The following is a 22,666-nucleotide window of genomic DNA, read 5'->3' on the forward strand; positions in this document are numbered from 1 at the left end:
TCCACAAGGTTTAGGAGTGTGTTTATGGGAATGTTTGACCATTCTTCCATTTTTGAGGTCAGACACTGATGTTGGAGAGAAGGCCTGACTTGCATTCTCCACTCTAATTCATCCCAAAGGTGTTCTATCGGGTTGAGGTCAGGACTCTGTGCAGGCCAGTCAAATTCCTCTACCCCAAACTCGCCTATCCATGTCTTTATGAACCTTGCTTTGTTCACTGGTCCAAATCATTTGGTGGAGGGGGAATTATGGTGTGGGGTTGTTTTTCAGGAGTTGGGCTTGGCCCCTTAGTTCCACTGAAGGGAACTTTTAAGGCATCAACATACCAAGACATTTTGGACAATTTCATGCTCCCAAGTTTGTGGGAACAGTTTGGGGTTGGCCCTTCCTGTTCCAACATGACTGTGCACCAGTGCACAAAGCAAGGTCCCCAAAGACATGCATGAGCGAGTTTGGGGTGGAGGAACTTGACTGGCCTGACCTCAACCTGATAGAAAACCTTTGGGATGAATTAGAACGCAGAAGGCCTTCTGTCCAATATCAGTGCCTGACCTCAGAAATGCGCTTCTAGAAGAATGGTCAAACATTCCATAAACACACTCTTAAACCTTCTGGACAGCCTTCCCAGAAGAAAGAAGCTGATATAGCTGCAAAGGGTGGGCCAACTCAACATTGAACCCTACAGACTAATACTGGGATGCCATTAAAGTTCATGTGCGTGTAAAGGCAAGCATCCCAATACTTTTGGTAATATAGAATATAGGGGATTACTTACAAAAGGCAAATCCACTTTGTACTACAAGTGCAAACTATAAGTGCAAAGTGCACTTAAAATTGCACTGAAAGTGCACTTGGAAGTGCAGTCGCTGTGGATCCAAGGGGGACATGCAAGGAAAATAAAAAACAGCATTTTAGCTTGCACGTGATTGGATAATAAAATCAGCAGAGCTTCCTCTCATTTCAGATAAACTCCCTCAGATTTACAGCGACTGCACTTCAAAGTGCACTTTTGTAGTGCAAAGTGGATTTGCCTTTCGTAAATAACCCCCATAGTGTATATACCTGTATGTCTATATATACTGTATATATATATATATATATATATATATATATATATATATATATAATTTATTGTATATAGAAGGACATTTTTCATGATTGTCTGTGGGAAACTAGATGATTTCTCATTGATCTATTCTTGACTCAAAAAAGTTCAGTGTACAGCTCTCAGTCTCCCCCCAATCTCCAAATTCCTTTTTCTGCTGCTGTGATCTGGCTTCCTGGTAGAGGATGGCTATGTTTGTTCTCCATGGTCTCACTGTATATATGAACGTAGCCACCTTCTGTTGCTCACACCCGAGATGGACTATGGACTATGAGATGTGTTGTGTGTAGTATATGATCTATGGTACGCTCTATGGTAATAAAATTATATACTATAGTTTTTTTTACACATCCTATATATATTTTCACTGTGTATGATGTACAATAAAATATTGAGTGCATTGATAAGGATGGCTTCTGGATGTTTGAGTTGATTCGTTTATAGGGTACAGGATTCATAGAGACTGCTATTCAAGTGTTTGTTGGTTGCATGCCAGCATACTCTGAACCTCATGACTTTGGACCTGAAGTTTATTGTTTATTGTTTTGTCAGTTTTTATTACTTTTAAAGGTTTTTTATTTAATGTTTCTTTTACTCTAACTTTCATGCCAGAGAAAGATAAAGAGTCATTCTTCCAGGCATTTGCTATAGTTTGTTTTGGCTGCAGGTAAGGCAAAGAGATTTTTTTATGGAAATATTTAAAAAAACACATTTCTTTGGTTTAGGGTGTGGAAGGACAACTCTTTTAGACATCATTACATGTAAGGATGAAGGTGGGAAGATTAAATCAGGGGAAATTCTCATTAATGGGAAACTCAGCACAAGGAATTTGGTGAAGAAGTGCGTCGCTCATGTCCGTCAGAATGATCAATTGTTGCCTCACCTCACTGTCCGAGAAACGCTGTCATTTGTCGCCAAACTCCGCCTCCCTAAATCCTACTCAGACGAACAACGGCAAAAGCGGGTGAGCAGCAAATTTACATGAATACAATCATTTAAGTGTATTCAGCCTCTTACATTCTTTAATTTTAGCTGCATTTACAGACTAAATTTTTTTTGTTTTTTTACCTGTTACACATTAGATGTACAAAATGTAATATGTTGCAGCCCACCAGTCCATTGATGTGGTGGCTGTATTCGTTCTTTTCTTTTTCACCTGGCGATCCTCCAAATAACACATTTTCTGTCATTGGGTGGCTATACTTATGCACTGTATCTATGGAGGAACCATGGTTGTCACCCAGGCTGCTCCCCTGATCTGGACTACAGATATGTCCTTCTCTATTCATCTCCACTACATGGGGAGAGGGGAATTAGTAGTTTACAGAAGACAGCTTAGATGCATGTTTGTGCTTTCGGTTAATTTCAGAGGACACATGACAAGGACACAGCATTTCTGGCAAGATCAACAGGTATCTTCTGTACTTGCTTAAAATGTTCTTTCAAATGTAGCCACCACAACAAAAAACTGATAATATATAATAAATCTAATAAATATATATAAACAATATAATAGAATTTTGTTCTTGGGTTTAGATATCCTTTAACAATTGTGGTCATGGCGACGTGGCTGTAAAAATGATTCCTGGCATATGATTTCTGCCAATAACTTTATTTGTGTTCAGTAAAATTAGTAATAAGAATATTTAACAGCACACCTACAGTGCCTTAAAAAAATATTCATACCCCTTGAAATTTTCCACATTTTGTCATGTTACAACCAAAGACGCAAATGTATTTTATTGGGATTTTATGTGATAGACCAACACAAAGTGGTACATAATTGTCAAGTTGAAGGAAAATGATAAAGGTTTTTTCTAATTTTTTTACAAAGAAATATGTGAAAAGTGTGGCATACATTTGTATTCAGCCCCCTTTATGATATCCCTAACTAAAATCTAGTGGAACCAATTGCCTTCAGAAGTCACCTAATTAGTAAATAGAGTCCACCTGTGTATAATTTAATCTCAGTATATATACAGCTGTTCTGTGAAACCCTCGGAGTTTGTTAGAGAACTTTAGTGAAAAAACAGCATCACAAAGAACCAACCAAGGAACACATCAGACAGGTCAGGGATACATTTGTGGAGAAGTTTATAGCAGGGTTAGGTTATAAAAAAATAATCTGAAGCTTTGAACATCTCATGGAGCACTGTTCAATCCATCATCTGAAAATAGAAAGAGTATGGCACAACTGCAAATCTACCAAGATATGGTTATCCACCTAAACTGACAGGTCAGGCAAGGAGAGCATTAATCAGAGAAGCAGCCAAGAGACTCATGGTAACTCTGGAGGAGATGCAGAGATCCACAGCTCAGGTGGGAGAATCTGTCCACAGGACAACTATTAGTTGTGCACTCTACAAATCTGGCCTTTATGGAAGAGTGGTAAGAAGAAAGACATTGTTGAAAGAAAGCCATAAGAAGTCCCGTTTGCAGTTTGCGAGAAGCCATGCGGTGGACACAGCAAACATGTGGAAGAAGGTGCTCTGGTCAGATGAGGCTAAAATTTTACTTTTTGGCCTAAAAACAAACGCTATGTATGAGGGAAAACTAACACTGCATATCACCCTGAACACACCATCCCCACCGTGAAACATGGTGGTGTTAGCATCATGTTGTGGGGATGCTTTTCTTCAGCAGGGACAGGGAAGCTGGTCAGAGTTGATGGGAAGATGGATGGTGCCAAACATAGGGCAATATAAAAAAATATCCCAAGCTTTGAACATCTCATGGAGCACTGTTCAATCCATCATCTGAAAATAGAAAGAGTATGGCACAACTGCATACCTACCAAGACATGGCCGTCCACCTAAACTGACAGGCCAGGCAAGGAGAGCATTGATCAGAGAAGCAGCCAAGAGGCCTATGGTAACTCTGGAGGAGCTGCAGAGATCCACAGCTCAGGTAGGAGAATCTGTCCACAGGACAACTATTAGTCGTGAACTCCACAAATCTGGCCTTTATTGAAGAGTGGCAAGAAGAAAGCCATTGTTGAAAGAAGATGTCCAGTTTGTCAGATTGCGAGAAGCCATGTGGGGGACACAGCAAACATGTGGAAGAAGGTAGTCAGATGAGACCAGAATTTAACTTTTTGGCCTAAAAACAAATGCTATGTATGATGGAAAACTAACACTTCACATCACCCTGAACACATCATGCCCACTGTGAAACATGGTGGTGGTAGCATCATGTTGTGGGGATGCTTTTCTTCAGCAGGGACAGAGAAGCTGGTCAGAGTTGATGGGAAGATGGATGGAGCTAAATATAGGGCAATCTTAGAAGAAAACCTGTTGGAGTCTGCAAAAGACTTGAGACTGAGGCAGAGGTTCACCTTCCAGCAGGACAACGACCCTAAACATACAGCCAGAGCTACAAAGGAATGGTTTAGATCAAAGCATATTCATGTGTTAGAATTGCCCAGTCAAAGTCCAGACCTAAATCCAATTGAGAATCTGTGTCAAGACTTGAAAATTGCTGTCTACAGATGTTCTCCATCCAATCTGACAGAGCTTGAGCTATTTTGCAAAGACGAATGGGCACAAATTTCACTCTCTAGATGTGCAAAGCTGGTAGAGGCATCCCAAAAAAGACATGTAACTATAATTGCAGTGAAAGTTGGTTCTACAAAGTACTGACTAAGGGGGGCTGAATACAAATGCACGCCACACTTTTCACAAATTTATTTGTAAAAAAAATTGAAAACCATTTATTGTTTTCTTTCCACTTCACAATTATTTGCCACTGTGTGTTGGTCTATCACATAAAATCCCAATAAAATACATTTATGTTTTTGGTTGTCACATGACAAAATGTGGAAAATTTCAAGCAATATGAATTCTTTTTCAAGGCACTTTAGGTTTAGTTAAAGTGATATTAAAGGCAAGTTTTTTATAAAAAATATAAATAACAAATATGTCATACTTAAATGCTATGTGCAATGGTTTTTCACAGTGCAGCCACTGATCATCTTCTTCTCAGGCCCCCCACCAGCACTCCTGGCCCCTCCCTCCTGCCAAGTGCCCCCAGAGCGAGCAGGTTGCTGTGGGGGGCACCCGAGCCGCTGCTTTTTATGTCCATGCAGACAGAGCTGCGGCTTGGCTCTCCCCATCTCTCTTCTTATTGGCTCACTGGCTGTGATTGACAGCAGCAGGAGCCAATGGCTTTTGCTGCTGCCTCAGCCAATGAGGAGGGAGAGTCGCTGGAGAGCTGAGGCTATCATGTACATCGCTGGATTGCGATGGGGCTCAGGTAAGTATTAGGGGGGCTGAGGTTGCTGCTGCACACAGGTTTTTTTACCTTCATACATAGAATGCATGAAGGTAAAAAACCCTTAGCCTTTAGAACCACTTTAAAGTTTTTTTGTTTTTTTTTGCATAAAGTAATAGTGATGTTTAAAGAACTTGTAGGATCTCTTTATCAAGGGGTCCCCACAGCTTGTTATGCCTATTGCTTTATGTGAATAGAAGACAAGACTGTACCTATACTTAGATGTGCTGATGAAGGTTGCTTTTTTCCTTATGAGTGATGCTATCCACCAATGCAATACAGCGCCCTGCATGAACTGTGGGCAAGCCTATAATATGTGCAATGTATAAAATACAACTTCAATGCTAAATATAAACTGAAACTGAAACTATACAGGCCTATCTCTAATGTTTGTAACACAGACATATTTTCTTAGTTCAGCCCCTTAGCTAATTATTCTGCAGCCCTGATGAAGGGCTAATAGCCCTGAAACACAATGGGTGTTTTTAATGAAAACAAATAAAATTTATTCTGGAGACATATGAATGAACTGGTGCTTTCATGCCTCACGATTCTATAAGGACAGGGCCGGATTAGCCACAAGGCCACCGAGGCCAGGCCTCGGGGCAGCAGTGGTGTAGGGGTGGCGCCGCTCCTGCAGCGACTTCGCGGCCGCACCCCCTTTCGTGCTGCCGATTACAGTCTATTATGGGCACCAGTGCCCATAGAAAAGATGGCCGCGAGCCGACCACGAAACAGCGCATGCGCCGTTCCGAAGCCGGCCGGGCTCGGGAAAGCTCGTAAGCGCTCGGCCGGGCGGCGCATGCGCAGTAGCGTGATTGCGCCGCCCGACGCCATTTTTGAAAAAATTGAGAGTAGCAAGTAATGTCAGCGGTGCGGCGGCGGGGGAGAAAGATGACATCTCTCATTGCCCGCACCGCTGTTCCGCCCTCCTCCTTCTGGTGGCAGGCAGCATGGCAAGAGACATCCCAATCTGGTGGCAAGTGACATCCCCATCTGGTGGCAAGTGACATCCCAATCTGGTGGCAAGTGACATCCCCATCTGGTGGCAGGCATGGTGGCAAGTGACATCCCCATCTGGTGGCAGGCAGCGTGGCAAGGGACATCCCCATCTGGTGGCAGGCAGCGTGGCAAGTGATATCCCCATCTGGTGGCAGGCATAGTGGCAAGTGACAAGAGATGGTGGCAAGTGACACGCTCAGGTCTCCCAATGATTCTGCATTATGGTGAGTTGAACTATTTCAGTTTATATTACAATGTAATGATAGAAATAATGTGTTTCAATCATCCTGACACCATAACAACCATGGTGCCGGGGATGATTGAAGCACTAACACCAGCCATTGCCTTGAAAATTTGCCTGCGAAAAATCCTTACCCCTCGCGCGCTTACCCTGAAGTATTTTTAGTCTGTACAATTAAAGCCAGTTATTTTCAGTGTTCTCGTGTGTGGAGATATGTTTTTAATTGATCTATTGTAGAAGTCATCGATAAAGGACGTGGTGTGTGTGTGTGTGTGTGTGTGTGTGTGTGTGGGGGGGGGGCGGCATTGAAGGACCCGGCCTTGGGGCGGCAAAGGGAGTAAATCCGGGCCTGTATAAGGAGTAAGTCTCTTTGGGACAAGAGAGCTGCCTACAGATCCACAGGGACCATTGGTGTATTCACCACAAACACAAGTACAGATTTAAAACATGTTCTATTTCTAGGTCCGTGAGAATTTTTGAAAGAAAAAGTCCGATGAAGCCCACACACGATCAGAATGTCCGATGGCATGATTCCATCTGACCTTTTCTGCCGGAAAGTCCGGTCGTGTGTACACGGCATTAGGATTGCTTTGGGTTTAAAACTAAAGCTTTGTTATTTATTTATTTTTTTTGATATGTAGCATCAGGGACATAAATTATCTCTAATGAAGAGAATGTCCAACTGGCTGCTGCATAGTATAGAAATCTTCTCCCCTACTGCCGCTTCGTCCTTCCCTCAGCACTGAACTTCCGGCGCTGCTGAGTTAACATCAGCCGGTGTACATCTCATCCATCCTTCTGCCCACCTTCTCCATTCATAGGACTCGTACTATTTTTTTTCTCAGAACACAGATAGCGTTCTGTGAATAGAGGACATACAGATGAATGTCATGGTTCTGGCTCTTCTTGGAAAGAATACTATGAGTTCTATGAATGAAGGAACTGAATGGAAGGGGTAGATGAATGGTACAGCTATTTTACACTTTACAGCCATGGCCAAAAGTTTTGAGAATGACACAAATATTAATTTTCACAAAGTTTGCTGCTTCAGTGTTTTTAGATATTTTTGTCAGATGTTACTCTGGTATACTGAAGTATAATTACAAGCATGTCAAAAGACTTTTATTGACAATGACATTAAGTTTATGCAAAAAGTCAATATTTGCAGTGTTGACCCTTCTTTTTCAAGACGTCTGCAATTCGCCCTGGCAAGTTGTGAATCAACTTCTGGGCCATATCCTGGCTGACGGCAGCCCATTCTGGTATAATCAATGCTTGGAATTTGTCAGAATTTGTGAGGTTTTTTTGTTCACCTGCTTCTTGAGGATTGACCACACAATCTCAATGGGATTACTGTCTGGGGATTTTCCTGGCTTGGACCCAAGATGTCAATGTTTTGTTCTCCAAGCCACTTAGTTATCAATTTTGCCGTATGGCAAGGTGCTCCATCATGCTGGAAAAGACATAGTTCATCACCAAACTGTTCTTAGATGGTTGGGAGAAGTTTCCCTCGGAGGATGTTTTTGTACCATTCTTTATTCATGGCGTGATCTTAGGCAAAATTGTGAGTAAGCCCATTCCCTTGGCTGAGAAGTAACCCCACACATGAATGGTCTCAGGATGATTTACTGTTGGCATGACACAGGACTGATGGTAGCGCTCACCTTTTTCTTCTCCGGACAAGGTGTTTTCCGGATGCCCCAAACAATCGGAAAGGGGATTCATCAAAGAAAATAGCTTTACTCCAGTGCTTGGCAGTCCAATCCCTGTACCTTTTGCAGAATATCAGTCTGTCCCTGATGTTTTTTCCTGGAGCGAAGTGGCTTCTTTGCTGCCCTTCTTGACACCAGGCCATCCTCCAAAAGTCTTCTCACTGTGCGTGCAGATGCACTCACATCTGCCTGCTGCCATTCTTTAGCAAGCTCTGCACTGGTAGTGCCCCGATCCCGCAGCTGAATGAACTATAGTAGACGTCCTGGTGCTTGCTGGACTTTTTTGGGCACCTTTCTGAATCCTTCTTCACAAATGCAGTGGAAATGTTTTTTATGGGATTAAGTTAATTTTCATGGCAAAGAGGAATTTTGCAATTAATTACAATTCATTTGATCACTCTTCATAACATTCTGGAGTATGTGCGAATTGCCATCATAAAAACTGAGGCAGCAGACTTTCTGAAAGTTAATATTTGTGTCATTCTCAAAACTTTTGGGAACCGGCTGTAGAGTGGCTGATGTTAAACCCAGCAGTACCAGATGATCCACGCTTTGGGGAGGACCTGCTTGCAGTGGGAGAAGATTTCTATGCTATGCAGCAGCCAGCTGGATATGGGACACATTTCACTAAAGGCAAATTATGTCTCTGGTGCTACATAGCAAAAAAACCCAAAAATTAACGAATTTTCAGCTTTAGAAAATAAATCTGCCCCTTTATGACGCAAAGGGCTTGTTTATACCAGGGCAGTAATGTGCACTTCATTTTAAATATAACCATAACATTTTGTAATTCACAAATTCTGTCCCACTGACACTGGGCACCAGGGCCACCAGAGAGACAGAATCACCCCAGTGGGGACACAAAGAGTAATAAAAACCTGACAGGGGTTTTAGCATTTCCACACTTTATCTAAAAGTAAAAACGTTTTGGTTTTAGGTACACTTTAACTTAAATCCTTAAGTGGGGTTTGTGAACATGATATTTTTATTTCTTTCAAGGTGGAAGATGTTATAGCAGAGCTCAGGTTACGGCAATGTGCAAACACTAAAGTGGGGAATGAGTACACACGAGGAGTGTCTGGAGGAGAGAGGAGAAGAGTCAGTATTGCCGTCCAACTTCTATGGAACCCCGGTAAGAAGCCTGAAGTTAGCAATTATGTTATCAATTATGAACCAGATACTGCTTTATAGTGAATCTGTTGCCAAGGTATGTACATTTAAGTATTTACATATTTCTAACCAATGGAAAATAAGCTTTAAAACAAGTCATTACTGACCTTTGTAGCTGCAGGCACTGTAGAGCAATTTGTCTTTAAAATTCACAGCAAATGCATTGAAGCCATTATGGTTGATTAGCTTAAAGCTGCAGGCACCGTAGAGGAATTCATTTTTAAAATTCACAGCAAAAGCATCAAAGCCATTATGGTTCATTTACTAAAGACAATAAGGGTGTTTTTTTTTTTGCAAGGGATATTTTCCTTAGCTTAGTGAAGATGGGAAAATTCACTTTACAATCAAATTCCTTTGCAATGGGAAATTGCCCCACAGACAGTGACAACAGCAAATGAGCCTTAAAACAAGCCTTCACTGGCTTTTGTAGCTGCAAACACTGTAGAGAAACCCAGCTTCAAAATTCACAGCAGAAGCATTGAAGTCATTGTGGTTGATTTACAAAAAGGCAACTAGGCTGTTCCCCTGAATTTTCATTTGCAAGGAACTTTTCCCTTAGTGAATGTGGTGAAAATTCTCTTTGCAGAGAATACCCAATCACATGCAAGGGAAATAGAAAAAACTGTATTTTTCTTGTAAATGGCTGGATGATGGAAGTCAGCAGAGCCTTACCTCCATCAATAACCTAAGGGGAAATTCCCTTGGAAAGTGAAAAGTCCCTTGCAAAGTGAAAATTCCCTTGCAGTCAACTGCATATTTACCTTTGGTAAATCAACCCAATTCCAGGCTCCTCCAGAAAAAAAAAATAAAAGTCAGCAGCTACAAATACTGTAGCTACTGATTTTTAATATTAGGACACTTACCTGTCCACAAATTCAGCCGTGTCTTCACCCAAACCAATTTTTTAATCGGCTTTCGGGTGCTGTCACTGGCATCTCGGGTAAGGGAAAATGGCAATGAAGCCTTGCGGCTTCACAGCCAGTTCCCTACTGCGCATGAGCAAAGCACACAGCACTTCATGAATGGCTCGGCATTGGGGGAAGGAGGGAGGGGCCGAACTTCCGGATGAGTTTGCCTTGGTGAAGTCAGCCAGTAATGGGAGCTGGTACCTGCAAAACCAGGTACCCGCTCCCCCGAAAGGTGCCAAATGTGGCAGTGGAGGGGGGGGGGGTGGAGGTAAATAAGCGGAGCTTCCCCTTTTGGGTCAAACTCCGTTTTTAAATTTTGTATACTATGGATCATCAGTATTCTTATACCATCCCAAAAACCTAAAAACCCCAACCACTTTCAGTTCATTCCTCTTTTGTCTTGCAGGCATCTTGATTCTTGATGAACCTACCTCTGGCTTGGACAGTTTTACAGCTCATAATCTTGTGATAACCTTGTCCAGGCTCGCCAGAGGAAACCGTTTGGTTTTATTATCAATTCATCAGCCCCGCTCTGACATATTCCAACTTTTTGACTTGGTTCTCCTACTGTCATCAGGAGCCACAATCTATTCAGGAACAGCAAAAGACATGGTGCAGTATTTCACTTCTATAGGCTATCCATGCCCAAGATACAGCAACCCTGCCGATTTTTATGGTAAGTCAATCCACAAGAGTTTTGAATCTTAAACAGTTTACCACTTCCTGCCACTGGTGGAGGGGGGAGAGAAGTCTCACCTTAGACAGAGAAGGCTTGCCGCTCCAGTTGAGATAAGGAAGCCTGACGGAACTAGTGAGTGCCCGCCTCGGCTTGCCTCCGCAATCAATTTATAAAAAGAAAAATAGGCTGCACACCACAATTGTGATCCAAAATCCTTTATTGGGACATCCCAAAGTGACAAAACAAGACCAGAGTGCCTGGTACTGGGCACTTTGGTCTTGTGGTGTAACTTTGGGATGTCCCAATAAAGAATTCTGGATCACAATCGTGGTGTGCAGCCTATTCTTTTTATAAAGAGAAGTCTCACCTATGGAGACAAAAAACAGCCAAAATCATACTTACGTGAGTGAAAAAGGCTAGAATCAATTTAATTCTTTCTGCTTTCTGTAGCTGTGTCTGGAGGAGGTCTCCCTCACTTCTTATCTAGATGATACCACATACACTATATTACCAAACCCCTGAAAAACAACCCCATACCCTAATCCCCCCTCCACCAAATGATTTGAACCAGTGCACAAAGCAAGGCCTATAAAGACATGGATGAGCGAGTTTTGGGTGGAGGAACTTGATTAGCCTGCACAGTCCTGACCTCAATCCGATAGAACACCTTTGGGATGAATTAAAGCAAAGACTGCGAGCCAGGCCTTTTCATCTAACGTCAGTGCCTGACCTCACAAATGCACTTTTGGAAGAATGGTCAAACATTCCAATAGACACACTCCTAAACCTTGTGGACAGTCTTCTCAAAAGAGTTGAAGCTGTTATAGCTGCAAAGGGTGGGCCAACTCAATATTGAACCCTAAAGGCTAAGACTGGGATGCCATTAAAGTTCATGTGCATGTAAATGCAGGCATCCCAATACTTTTGGTAATATAGTGTATATCAGGGTGGGACAAAGTGTCAGTAGGACAGGAAGAAGGACACATATTTGGACAGAGACATCAATAGCAATATACAGTGCACCTAAAACTGATTTTAACCCTTCTCCAATCTGCTAGAGTTAATTAAAGGTAATCAAAGTTTATGAAGAGATTTTATTACCCCAGAAGTTGGAAAAATGCTGTAGTCAACTAGGGGAGGTGAAATTGGTGTAATTGGCTTTAAATGGCTCCTTAGAGCTAGAGGAAATCCTTTCAACTATCCTACACCTGTTTTTGTGTCACAAATGGTCCCCGATTAACCTCATAATTTTTTTGTTTTTAAACAATAAAAATAGACAACCATAAAAAAGTAAAGTAAAAAAGGAACAAAAGAGGGAAAAATATACAAATACAAAAAAATACTATATCAAATAAAGTAATCTACCCTAAATTCACACAAAAACCCACACACTCTAAGCAAAGTAAAAAAAACAGTAGATTTTATTTTTAAGCACATTTGGCCAACGTAGCTCAATAAGCGCAAGTGAGAATTTCTGTTTCCAACTGAGAGTCGATCTTAACTGAACATGAACATAGTTATATGACTGTTGCAACATAACACTAACTTTATACAACAAATGTCTCGGATTTTTTTGACTCCAAACAGTATTTTGAAAACTGTTTGAATTTTGATTGATTGAAGGCAAATAGGCTGTTCTCTTTGCAAAGGAAGTTTACCCAGAAATGAGTGAATGTGATGAAATTTCACTTTGCAAAGAATACCCAATCACATACAAGGCAAATAAAAAAAACTGCATTTTTTGCTTGCAAATGATTGGATGATGAAAGTCAGCAGAGCTTCATCTCCTTCGCTAAGCTTTGGGGAAAATTCCCTTGCAAAGTGAAGCCTTCTTGCCTTTAGAAAATCAACCCCTTTTGAGTATATAAGTGTGCCCCGACAACTTGTGTACAGTGATCTCCCTCTTACTCTTTATTAGTTGATCTTACCAGCATTGACCAGCGATCCAGAGATCAGGAGATGGAATGCTTGGAGAGAACCAGATCTCTAGCTGATATTTTCCAACAAAAAGTCAAAGATTTTGATGATTTTCTGTGGAAGGCCCAGGATGAAAATAAAGAACGAACCTCCAGTGAGACTCGGTATGTTTCTATGTATCATCCCCTCCTGCCTAAAATTAAACTTTCGACTTTCAGCTACTGATAATGCTTAACAAACACCCCCCCACCCCCCCACCCAACTGTAGATTTACCTGCATTCTTACAGCTGCTACCTGCTGCAGGGTTTACCACTTGCTATTCTGCCAGCTTGGATCTTTGTCTCACTGTCCATGCATACACAATAGAATCCTGTAGACCCCAATGGAGCTGTCTTCCAAGCCAAGAGACACTCAACAGAGGGCCCATTAAAATTGTATTGGGAGTCATTGTGCACATGTGGACAGCGGGAGGAAGATGAAGACAAGTGGGCCATGGCTGCACGAAACAGCAAGTATGCAGCTTTGTTTGAAAATATACCTACCCTTTAAAATGTGTAGCACTACCCCTGTAGGGGTCACTGATATCCAGGTCCCCATTGCTGCACAGCTAGTCACATAGCTTTTCCTTGATTCTCTCAAACACAGAAAATCAGTCCTTGGCTTGTTTTTGTTGTTTAAGGGATTATAACTTTGATGGGGTAGAGAAGTATGGGATGCCCAACTGGAAAGTATCTAGAACAAGGAACAAGGGACAACTTCCTCCCTATTTACAAAGAAGCCTCCTCTTCCTTCCTCCTGCACACACTTTGTGCCTCTATGTACGGCACCTGCTGATCACTCCGGGGTAATTAACAGTCTCTCTGTTTATTCAGCAACAGCCTATAACAGGCTAGGAACTTCCTGTCCCTTTTTGGATAAAGTAGCACATGTGGAGTGAACAGCAGTCCTTCTGCTTCCCTGTAGACTGAGCCCAGTTCTGCCGCTGCAGAAAATACCAGCCCACCTGACTGGCACGCACACAAGGAGATTCCCCAGGGAAAAGTGAATGAAGACTTGGCACACTACAATCTTCAAAAGAGCACTGCTACAGCTGACAGTCTCTCCCCTTGTCTTGTCCCTGGACCGTGCTGATCTACTCACTGTCTCTCCTCGCTCTCTCCCACTGCCTCTCCAGCATGAATGCCTCCAACTGCCACCCGTGGTGGGATCCTTCCAGGTCAGCTTTCCAGTGCTCCAGCCCGAGGTAAAACCCCTCCCTGGCAGGGGCCCTCAAGGGCCACGATAGCCTCTCCTCAGCACTGCTTCTTCATCTTCCACCCGACTTCCCTGCTGGCATGGCCCATGTCTATTTATGGGTTTCCCAGTCCCCTGCCAGGCCCACTCCTGTGGATTGGCTGAGCGCCCATAAATATTTAAGGCAGCCCCTCCTAACCTCTGCCCTGTAGTTACAGAACATTCTCCAATATTCTAGAAACAGGGGAAGGCACCAAAGAGCTGCCAGAATGAGTCATCCAGCCCTGACCTCTAGTAACCCTGACCAAGATTTAATGACTCAGGTCTAACCCAGAGCCAGCTATGTTTTTCCTACTCTTACTACTAGTAGCACCCACTAGAGGGTGCTACAGATGTATTTCTATGCAATTGTGTGTGGCCCTTAACTAACAAGACGGAATAATCAACTAAGGTCTGTCTGCCGCTGCCCTAAACTTTGACAGCCTAGGCTATGACATGTGGTCTTTCCACAAAATCAAGACCTAGACCCGACTCTAGAGCGTTGGCCTCTTCTCACCAGATTGCAATATGAAATAAGAATAATAAAAATGATAATTGTTAATTGGACGAATTTTTCATGCCGACAAGCTTGTAATATTGAGGCATTACAGTGTTAATAGGGTATTATGGGTGGTATTCATAATTCGCATTAACTCTGCCTCTGTTTTCTGAGCAAACTTGTTTTCTGTTTCCTCTATTCTTCTATTATTAGCATTCCAACCCCTCCAAAGGATAAAGTAATTACTATCTATAAACATGAAAAGGATGAGTTACCTAAAGGAATTCACCAATTCTCAGTACTGATAAGGTATGTGCATTTGGATTATAAACAATATATTAATATTTCGAGTTCCCTAAAATGTGGCTAAAATATTTCATTAATGATATGAGGTTTAATATCCACTAATTCCACTAACAAAACTTCCTAAAATATATTTAATTTCCCCTAACTTTCTTTTATGTAGATACAACAGGCAGAGTTGCTGGCAGGGGTCTAATAATGCTAGGGTGTATCTATTGTTGTTTGGGAGGTACTTTATTGTGGCGGTCTTTTGTTGCTGGGGGGGAACTATTGTTGAAAGGGGAGTGTATTGTTGTTGGCATCAGGGGATATATTTTACAGCTTATCATTAACCTCTTCACGCCGGCCAAACGCACATATGCGGCCTTTCTGCATGTAGGCCTTGATGTCAAGCGCCCCCTGTTTAACACACTTAGCGTGCTGAGAGCGCGGTAGCCAACGGTTTCCAGAAAGCTCCTGCTGCATATTAGCCACCGGGAGCTTTTCGATCATGTGACCGCTGTGACAACCAACCAAGGTTGTCACAGATTAAACATGACCCAAATGCCCGCCTTTGCCTCCCGGCGTTTAAAACCCTTAAAGTGCTGGGAGGGGCCCGGCGGGAAGGGGTTAACAAATTCCATACAAATTACACAGCACCACAAAATGATACTTGGTTCTGTATTCTCTAAAAGGGGTGATACTGGAAGGTGGATAGGGGGTGGAATCAAGGGTTGGTGCTCGGAGGTTGGTAGGGGACTGACTTGAAAGAGGGAGTTCCTGCACCTATTTCCCCAGGAGACCTAGTATAAACATATAAGTGATTACCGTGATTACCGTCTCCTGGGGAGACCTAGTATATGTTTACAATATGTCAGCATTGATATGGTATATAATAATTGTAAAGGATTGGGGTAATCCACCATTAAAAATGGTCTGATCATTGCCAGGGTACCACAACCCTATTTATACTTAGTCAAATAAAGAGATCGGATTGGGATTTTTCAGGCACCAACAGAACACACAATGCTTGCCTTAAAAAAAAATAGTGTTTTTGTAATTTTTTTTAAAGCAAGTATTGTGTGTTCCCAATCTGATCTTTTATTTCCTCACCATTAACAGTTTTTCATGTAGGATTTTTTTAGTTTAAGTGATACCCAATCTTCCTAGGCGTGCGCACAGGGTGTGCCTGGCCACACCCTAATCACCCTGTGCAGTGCCAATTCCCCTGCTTCCTGGCATCCCCTGTCTCCTCCCTGCAGCGCTGCCAGCTTCCCTTCTCTCCTCTCCCACAAGATGCGGGGGATGTTTCAGGATGGATGAATGAATGAAGACAGTGAGTGATCTGTACCAATCACCCCTGTGTTCATTCTTAACTGAAACATAGAAAAGAGCACTTCCCATTTCTTCACTGTCCAGTGCAGCTGAGGCTGCAGAGAAAGGGACTGGGGAAGCTCTGTCCTTAGTCTCTTTGTTAATTGTTTTTACAATTTCTTTAGGAGCCTTTCCTCAAGAATTTATAAAATAAATAAATAAATAAATAAAAACTACTGACACCATCCTCTTCCCTACTGATACCAATCTCTGCTCTACGGACACCGTCCACTGCTCTGCTGATATACGGCCCGGATTTACTCCCTTTGCCGCCCCAAGGCCGGGTCCTTCAATGCCGCCCCCCCCCCACACACACACACAAACACATACACACACACCACCATTCTCGTCCTTTATCGATGACTGCTACAATGGATCAATTAAAAACATATCTCCACACACGAGAACACTGAAAATAACTGGCTTTAATTGTACAGACTGAAAATACTTCAGGGTAAGCGCGCGAGGGGTAAGGATTTTTCGCGAGCAATGGCTGGTGATAGGGCTTCAATCATCCCCGGCACCATTGTTGTTATGGTGTCAGGATGATTGAAATGCATTATTTCTATCATTACATTGTAATATAAAATGAAATAGTTCAACTCACCATAATGCAGAATCATTGGAAGCCCTGAGCGTGTCACCTGCCACCATCGCTTGTCACTTGCCACCATGCCTGCCACCAGATGGGGATGTCACTTGCCACGCTGCCTGCCACCAGATGGGGATGTCACTTGCCACGCTGCCTGCCACCAGATGGGGATGTCACTTGCCACTATGCCTGCCACCAGATGGGGATGTCACTTGCCTCTATGCCTCCCACCAGATGGGGATGTCACTTGCCACGCTGCCTGCCACCAGATGGGGGTGTCACTTGCCACGCTGCCTGCCACCAGATGGGGATGTCACTTGCCACTATGCCTGCCACCAGATGGGGATGTCACTTGCCTCTATGCCTCCCACCAGATGGGGATGTCACTTGCCACGCTGCCTGCCACCAGATGGGGGTGTCACTTGCCACCATGCCTGCCACCAGATGGGGGTGTCACTTGCCACCATGCCTGCCACCAGATGGGGGTGTCACTTGCCACCATGCCTGCCACCAGATGGGGGTGTCACTTGCCACCATGCCTGCCACCAGATGGGGATGTCACTTGCCACCATGCCTGCCACCAGATGGGGATGTCACTTGCCATGCTGCCTTCTATCAGATGGAGGAGGGCGGAACAGCGGTGCAGGCAATGAGAGATGTCATCTCTCTCCCCCGCTGCCGCACTGCTGACATTACATTGATTTTTTCAAAAATGGCGCCGGGCTGCGCAATCACGCTACTGCGCATGCGCCTCCTGGCCGAGCGCGTACGAGCTTTCCCGAGCCCGGCTGGCTTCGGAACGGCGCATGCGCTGTTGCGTGGTTGGCGCGCGGCCATCTTTTCTACAGGCACCGGTGCCCCTAATAGAGTTTAATGGGCAGCCCGAATAGGGGGGCGGCCACGAAGTCGCCGCAGGAGCGGCGCCGCCCCTGCACCACTGCCGCCCCGAGGCCTGGCCTCGGTGGCCTTGTGGCAAATCCGGCCCTGCACGCATGTGTGTTTGTGCTCTGGGTGCACACGCTAATGCAATAGGCTGCGCACACCAATACCAATCTTCTATTCGTTGTGTAAGCCTTTTTTCCCCAAAAAAAGAAATCATCCTATGAATATCAGTTTTCATCTTGTAGTTTTATGTCTAGTAAAGATTTGTAAGAGTTTTTCTTTTTGTATTCTTCTCCTCTTTAGTCGCCATCTTTCAAATGATTTGCGGGATCTGACAACATTGCTTATCCATGGCATTGAGGCTGTTTTGATGGCGCTATTAATTGGATTTCTGTATTACGGACAAGGTGGAAATCCACTCTCCATACAAGATACAGTTGCGCTGCTGTTCATGAAAGGCTCCCTCACGCCCTTTGCTGTTGTCCTGGATGTAGTTGCAAAATGTGAGTAGTTTGAGTAAGCAGTTGGTACTTTCATGCCAGCAAGTTCATTTTTTTCTTACAAAAAAAATGAAGAAGCCAATGTATATTTTAACTTGATTGGGGGTTGGGGATGTTGAGAATCACAAGCAGCCATGCTCCCTCTGTTATAGAAAGTGCTGCTTTAATTTGAAAACAAGCACGTGACTGGTCACAACTAGACATGGGCCGAACAACCCCCTGTTCGGTTCGCAGCAGAACTCCCTAACAGGAGAAATGTTTCACCCCGAATGACGAACCCCATTGAAGTCTATTGGAGCCGAAGAAGAAAAATGTAAAGTGCCCATTTTGAAGGCTTATATGCAAATAACTGGCCGCGGCTCCCATCTCCCGGAAGTGGGGACAGGTACCTGTCAAAAACAGGTGCCCGTTCCTCCCCCCCAAAGGTACCAAATGTGGCACCGGAGGGGGGGGGGGGGTTGGAATAGCGGAAGTTCGACTTTTGAGTTGAACTCCGCTTTAAGCGCAACAATAAAAATTTAACATTTTAACATGCAAAGCAGGGAATAAAAACTATGACATCCCTTAGTAAAAGCACCTCACGGTAATCACTTATACACTCTATAGGCACACATGATCACATTCAGCTGCTGGACTTCACACTTCCCACGTGGGAGGAGAGGGGCGGGAGGACAAGGAGCAGATCAGTTCTCTCCTCTCCCATCCGTGCAAGGGAGGAGGGAGGAGGGAGGGGGGAACTGTCAGTGCAGGCTCTGGGCTGTATGAGAGACACGCTGATGGGGAACAATATATACTGTACATACAACTGATAACAGAACATACAGATGAACGAGCTTCCTTATTCTGGGTCCTGTCCCCCCCATACATGGCCTTCTTTGTATGCCCCTTTATTTCCCCACAATTAAACTTCCATTTAGTGCAGAGTTCTGCTAGTCAGACACACAGTTTTCCACAAAGGAGCAGATTAGGGAAACGTTTATCCAATACATCATTTGCACTTGGATATGTGATCTTGGATATCCCATGATCAGGTGCAGAGGATTTATAGGGAAATATCACTAAGCTTCATGGTGACCTTGTAAATTCCCTACACAGCTCTAGTGTGAAGGATTGTTTTGCAGCACCCAACACATTCTGCACCAAAAAAAGATTAAATGGTAAACTCTGCTTGGTACATATAAAATCTAGAATAACCATTATTTTAAATATCTTTGTTTCAGGTCATTCAGAAAGAGCAATGCTTTACCATGAGCTGGAAGATGGATTATTTTCTACTACTCCTTATTTTTTTGCTAAGGTAAATTCAACTTCATAGTTCTTGTGGTTTTTTTTTTTTATACTGGCAATATCTAAAAGAGAAGTAAGATTCTCAGAGGTCTTCAAGGTAAACTCCTGTGCCATCAGTCCTATCCCGGTCATAAGAACAAACAGAGGCGGTGAATCTTCCCAGTGTAAAAACAGATGACAACAACCTAATAGGAGTTCTAACCCTTCTTTATTCTAGCCAAAAAATAATTTTGGTTTTGCATATACTTAAAGTAAAAAATTAAATGCAACGCCAATTTTGGTGAAAATATTTTATTTCTCCAGCTGTTTATGGGTTGTAGCATAGAATGGGATTTAAATGGGGCTAGTATCCAAGGAAGTAATGTAACATTACCCCAGGATTAGTAATAAGTGAAGTTGAGAGTTTTCATTTCCCAAAAATGTTGTAAAAACAAGGAGATTGTTTTTTTCGGATTTAGACATATGTTGGTCAACGGCAACATGACCATAGCACTACCACATAAGTCTGTATTGCTGGCTCCCCTAATCCCTTTAATGTCAAAGAAATGTCAAGGGGGTGGGGGTGGGGGGTAATTGAGGACCCACTGCACTTCAGCCTGTTACAATTGAGATAAACATCCCCAGTGTATGTTGTCTTTTGTCTGCTGTACAGGATGCCACGGATGGGTCCTGGATGGGAGATATGTCTCCCCATTATTCAGGTTGTGGACCCCTTAGGGTGGTGAAAAGAAACAGTTGGGAGTACTCAGAGATTCTCACCCGGGGTGATTTAGAAGAAAGGGGAAAAATGACTTTGTTTTCCCAGGACTGTTAAGTCCCGGTAGGGGATCCGGAATTCAGAGGCTCAGAGATTTTGGGTGGCAAAGAGCCTCCAACTGGGATTACAGGTATTATTCCGCCTGCAAGAGAGAGCTGGAAAGGCCCAATGAAGCAGTCAGCAGGTGTCAGGAGGTGTTCTGTGGAGCAGGACACAGCTGTGTGAGGATTGTGTGCTGTCTGTAAGAGTGTTGCTGAACTATAGATACCTCTTCTTTGTGAACCCTAAAGCAGGCAGGGGCTTTAAGGGACTCTGCATGGGACACAATTTATTCTGGCAGTGGGCCATATCTTTGTGATTGAGCCACAAGTGTATGGACTATTTGTTTTTCGCTGAAGGAACTATTTTGCTTTGCCTGTTTTTGAAGGAATAACGACTATTTGCTTTTACCACATGGCTTGCTGGTGATCCCAGGCTTCCCCACATCACATTGCCTATAAGACTCGTTCCTAGCTTCTTCAGGAAAGTGAAATGATGGAATGCTAGATTTTATAATAGTTGTTCTCCACTTTGTCTTTCAGGTCATTGGTGAGCTCCCAGAACACATGGCCTTTGTTATTTTCTATAGCGTGCCCATATACTGGTTGGCAAACCTGAACCCCTTACCAGAAAACTTCCTGATGAACTTCTTGCTCATGTGGCTGGTGGTTTACTGCAGCCGTACCATGGCCCTGTGGATGTCTGCAACGCTCCCCACCCTACAGATGTCCTCCTTCCTCAGTAATGCCATCTTCACAGCTTGTTATCTGACTGGAGGATTCATTATCAGGCTGGAGAATCTCTGGACAGGTAAGTTTCTACAATTAGAGGACAGTTATTCTTATTCTTATTTTAGACCCCTTTCACACTGAGCCGCCCGTCTGTTCACACTAAAGCTTTTCATCCGCTAGCGGGACACTTTTAACCCAAAAAAGGGTTAAAAACTCCTGTTTTGCGGCGCTTTCAAATCGCTTTTAAGGCGCTTTGAAAGTGCTGCCCATTCATTCCAATAGGCAGGGCATTTTTGGTGTGCAAAATACAGTGCTCCCAACCCACCCCAAAGATGCTGCTTGCAGGATTTTTTGGAACATCCCGCAAGCACACCGCCCCAGTGTGAAAGACACACTGGAATGAATGTGAGGCGGTTTTCAGACGCTTTGCAGAGGCTATTTCTAGCGCTAAAGCGCCTGAAAACTGCCCCAGTGTGAAAGGGGTCTAATTGAGGGTGGTAATGACAGTTTAAACTACAAATAGAGGTCTGGGAACACATGAGAGTGGGTAAACTACTTATGACTGTATTCCTGATGGTATAATTTTATCAAATAACTCTTTATTCAAGAGAATTTAAGAGAATTTTGAGATGTACAACAAAAAATGTTAGTATGAAATTGTCATGCGGCATTCAAATGACTCCGTGCCAAAGCCATAGAAAGAAATCCTGAGACATTGTAAATGCAAGTGGTACATCCTAATTAACTGATGGAAGGCCATGACATTAAATATGGAACAACAAAGAACTATAACATAAATAAAAAGAGAAAAGAGAGGTTGGACAATTTATTGCAGGATAAGGGTCATAGGGCATAATAAAAAGTCAAAGAGCACTAAAGGCCAGCCAGCATGTCCAGGTAGTTTAGACCTTTTTGGGATTTATACTATCTTCTGCAACTAGGGTCTCCATTGCCATGATGTCATTAAGGATCTGAACCCAATCAAGAAGGGGGGCAGGAATGTACTCTTGCAGTGGCAGGAGATGGCCACCTGGGCCACAAATAGGCAGTGCCTCGGGATGCCTTTTTTTATTTTGGAAATGGACCCAGGGGCCATTGCCATTGACAAGACAGCAACTCCTGATGGTATCATTTAATGCCTGGTAACCTTGGGGCTGGTAACCTGGTAACCTATGGCTGTAAAAGTTGGACCATAAAAAAGGCTGAATGCCAAACAATTGATGCTTTTAAACTATGGTGTTGAAGAAGACTCTTGAAAATCCCTTGGACGGCAAGAAGATTAAACCAGTCAATCTTGAAGGAAATCAACCTTGAATATTTACTGAAAGGATAGAACCTGACGCTGAAACTTGAATACTTTGGTCACCTAATGTGAAGAGGGGACTCATTGGAAACGATCCTGATGCTGGGAAAAACAGAAGGAAAAAGGATAAGAGGACGATAGAAA

The 22,666-nt window shown here is 43.3% G+C and overlaps 1 protein-coding gene across 1 annotated transcript in view; it reads left to right on the top strand.

Annotated features, from left to right (window-relative positions):
• The window catches only part of ABCG8 (ATP binding cassette subfamily G member 8), a 36,902-nt gene that overhangs the window by 9,136 nt on the left and 5,100 nt on the right, over window positions 1-22,666 (top strand). The window contains exons 4-11 of the mRNA XM_073628467.1: window positions 1,831-2,069; window positions 9,329-9,461; window positions 10,814-11,083; window positions 13,005-13,167; window positions 14,989-15,084; window positions 18,209-18,408; window positions 19,626-19,702; window positions 21,031-21,298. Of these exons, the coding sequence (XP_073484568.1) occupies window positions 1,831-2,069; window positions 9,329-9,461; window positions 10,814-11,083; window positions 13,005-13,167; window positions 14,989-15,084; window positions 18,209-18,408; window positions 19,626-19,702; window positions 21,031-21,298 (1,446 nt within the window). The remainder of the gene's footprint in view (window positions 1-1,830; window positions 2,070-9,328; window positions 9,462-10,813; window positions 11,084-13,004; window positions 13,168-14,988; window positions 15,085-18,208; window positions 18,409-19,625; window positions 19,703-21,030; window positions 21,299-22,666) is intronic.

Source organism: Aquarana catesbeiana, linkage group LG04 (genome assembly GCF_042186555.1).
Source record: "Aquarana catesbeiana isolate 2022-GZ linkage group LG04, ASM4218655v1, whole genome shotgun sequence".
Taxonomy (NCBI): domain Eukaryota; kingdom Metazoa; phylum Chordata; class Amphibia; order Anura; family Ranidae; genus Aquarana; species Aquarana catesbeiana.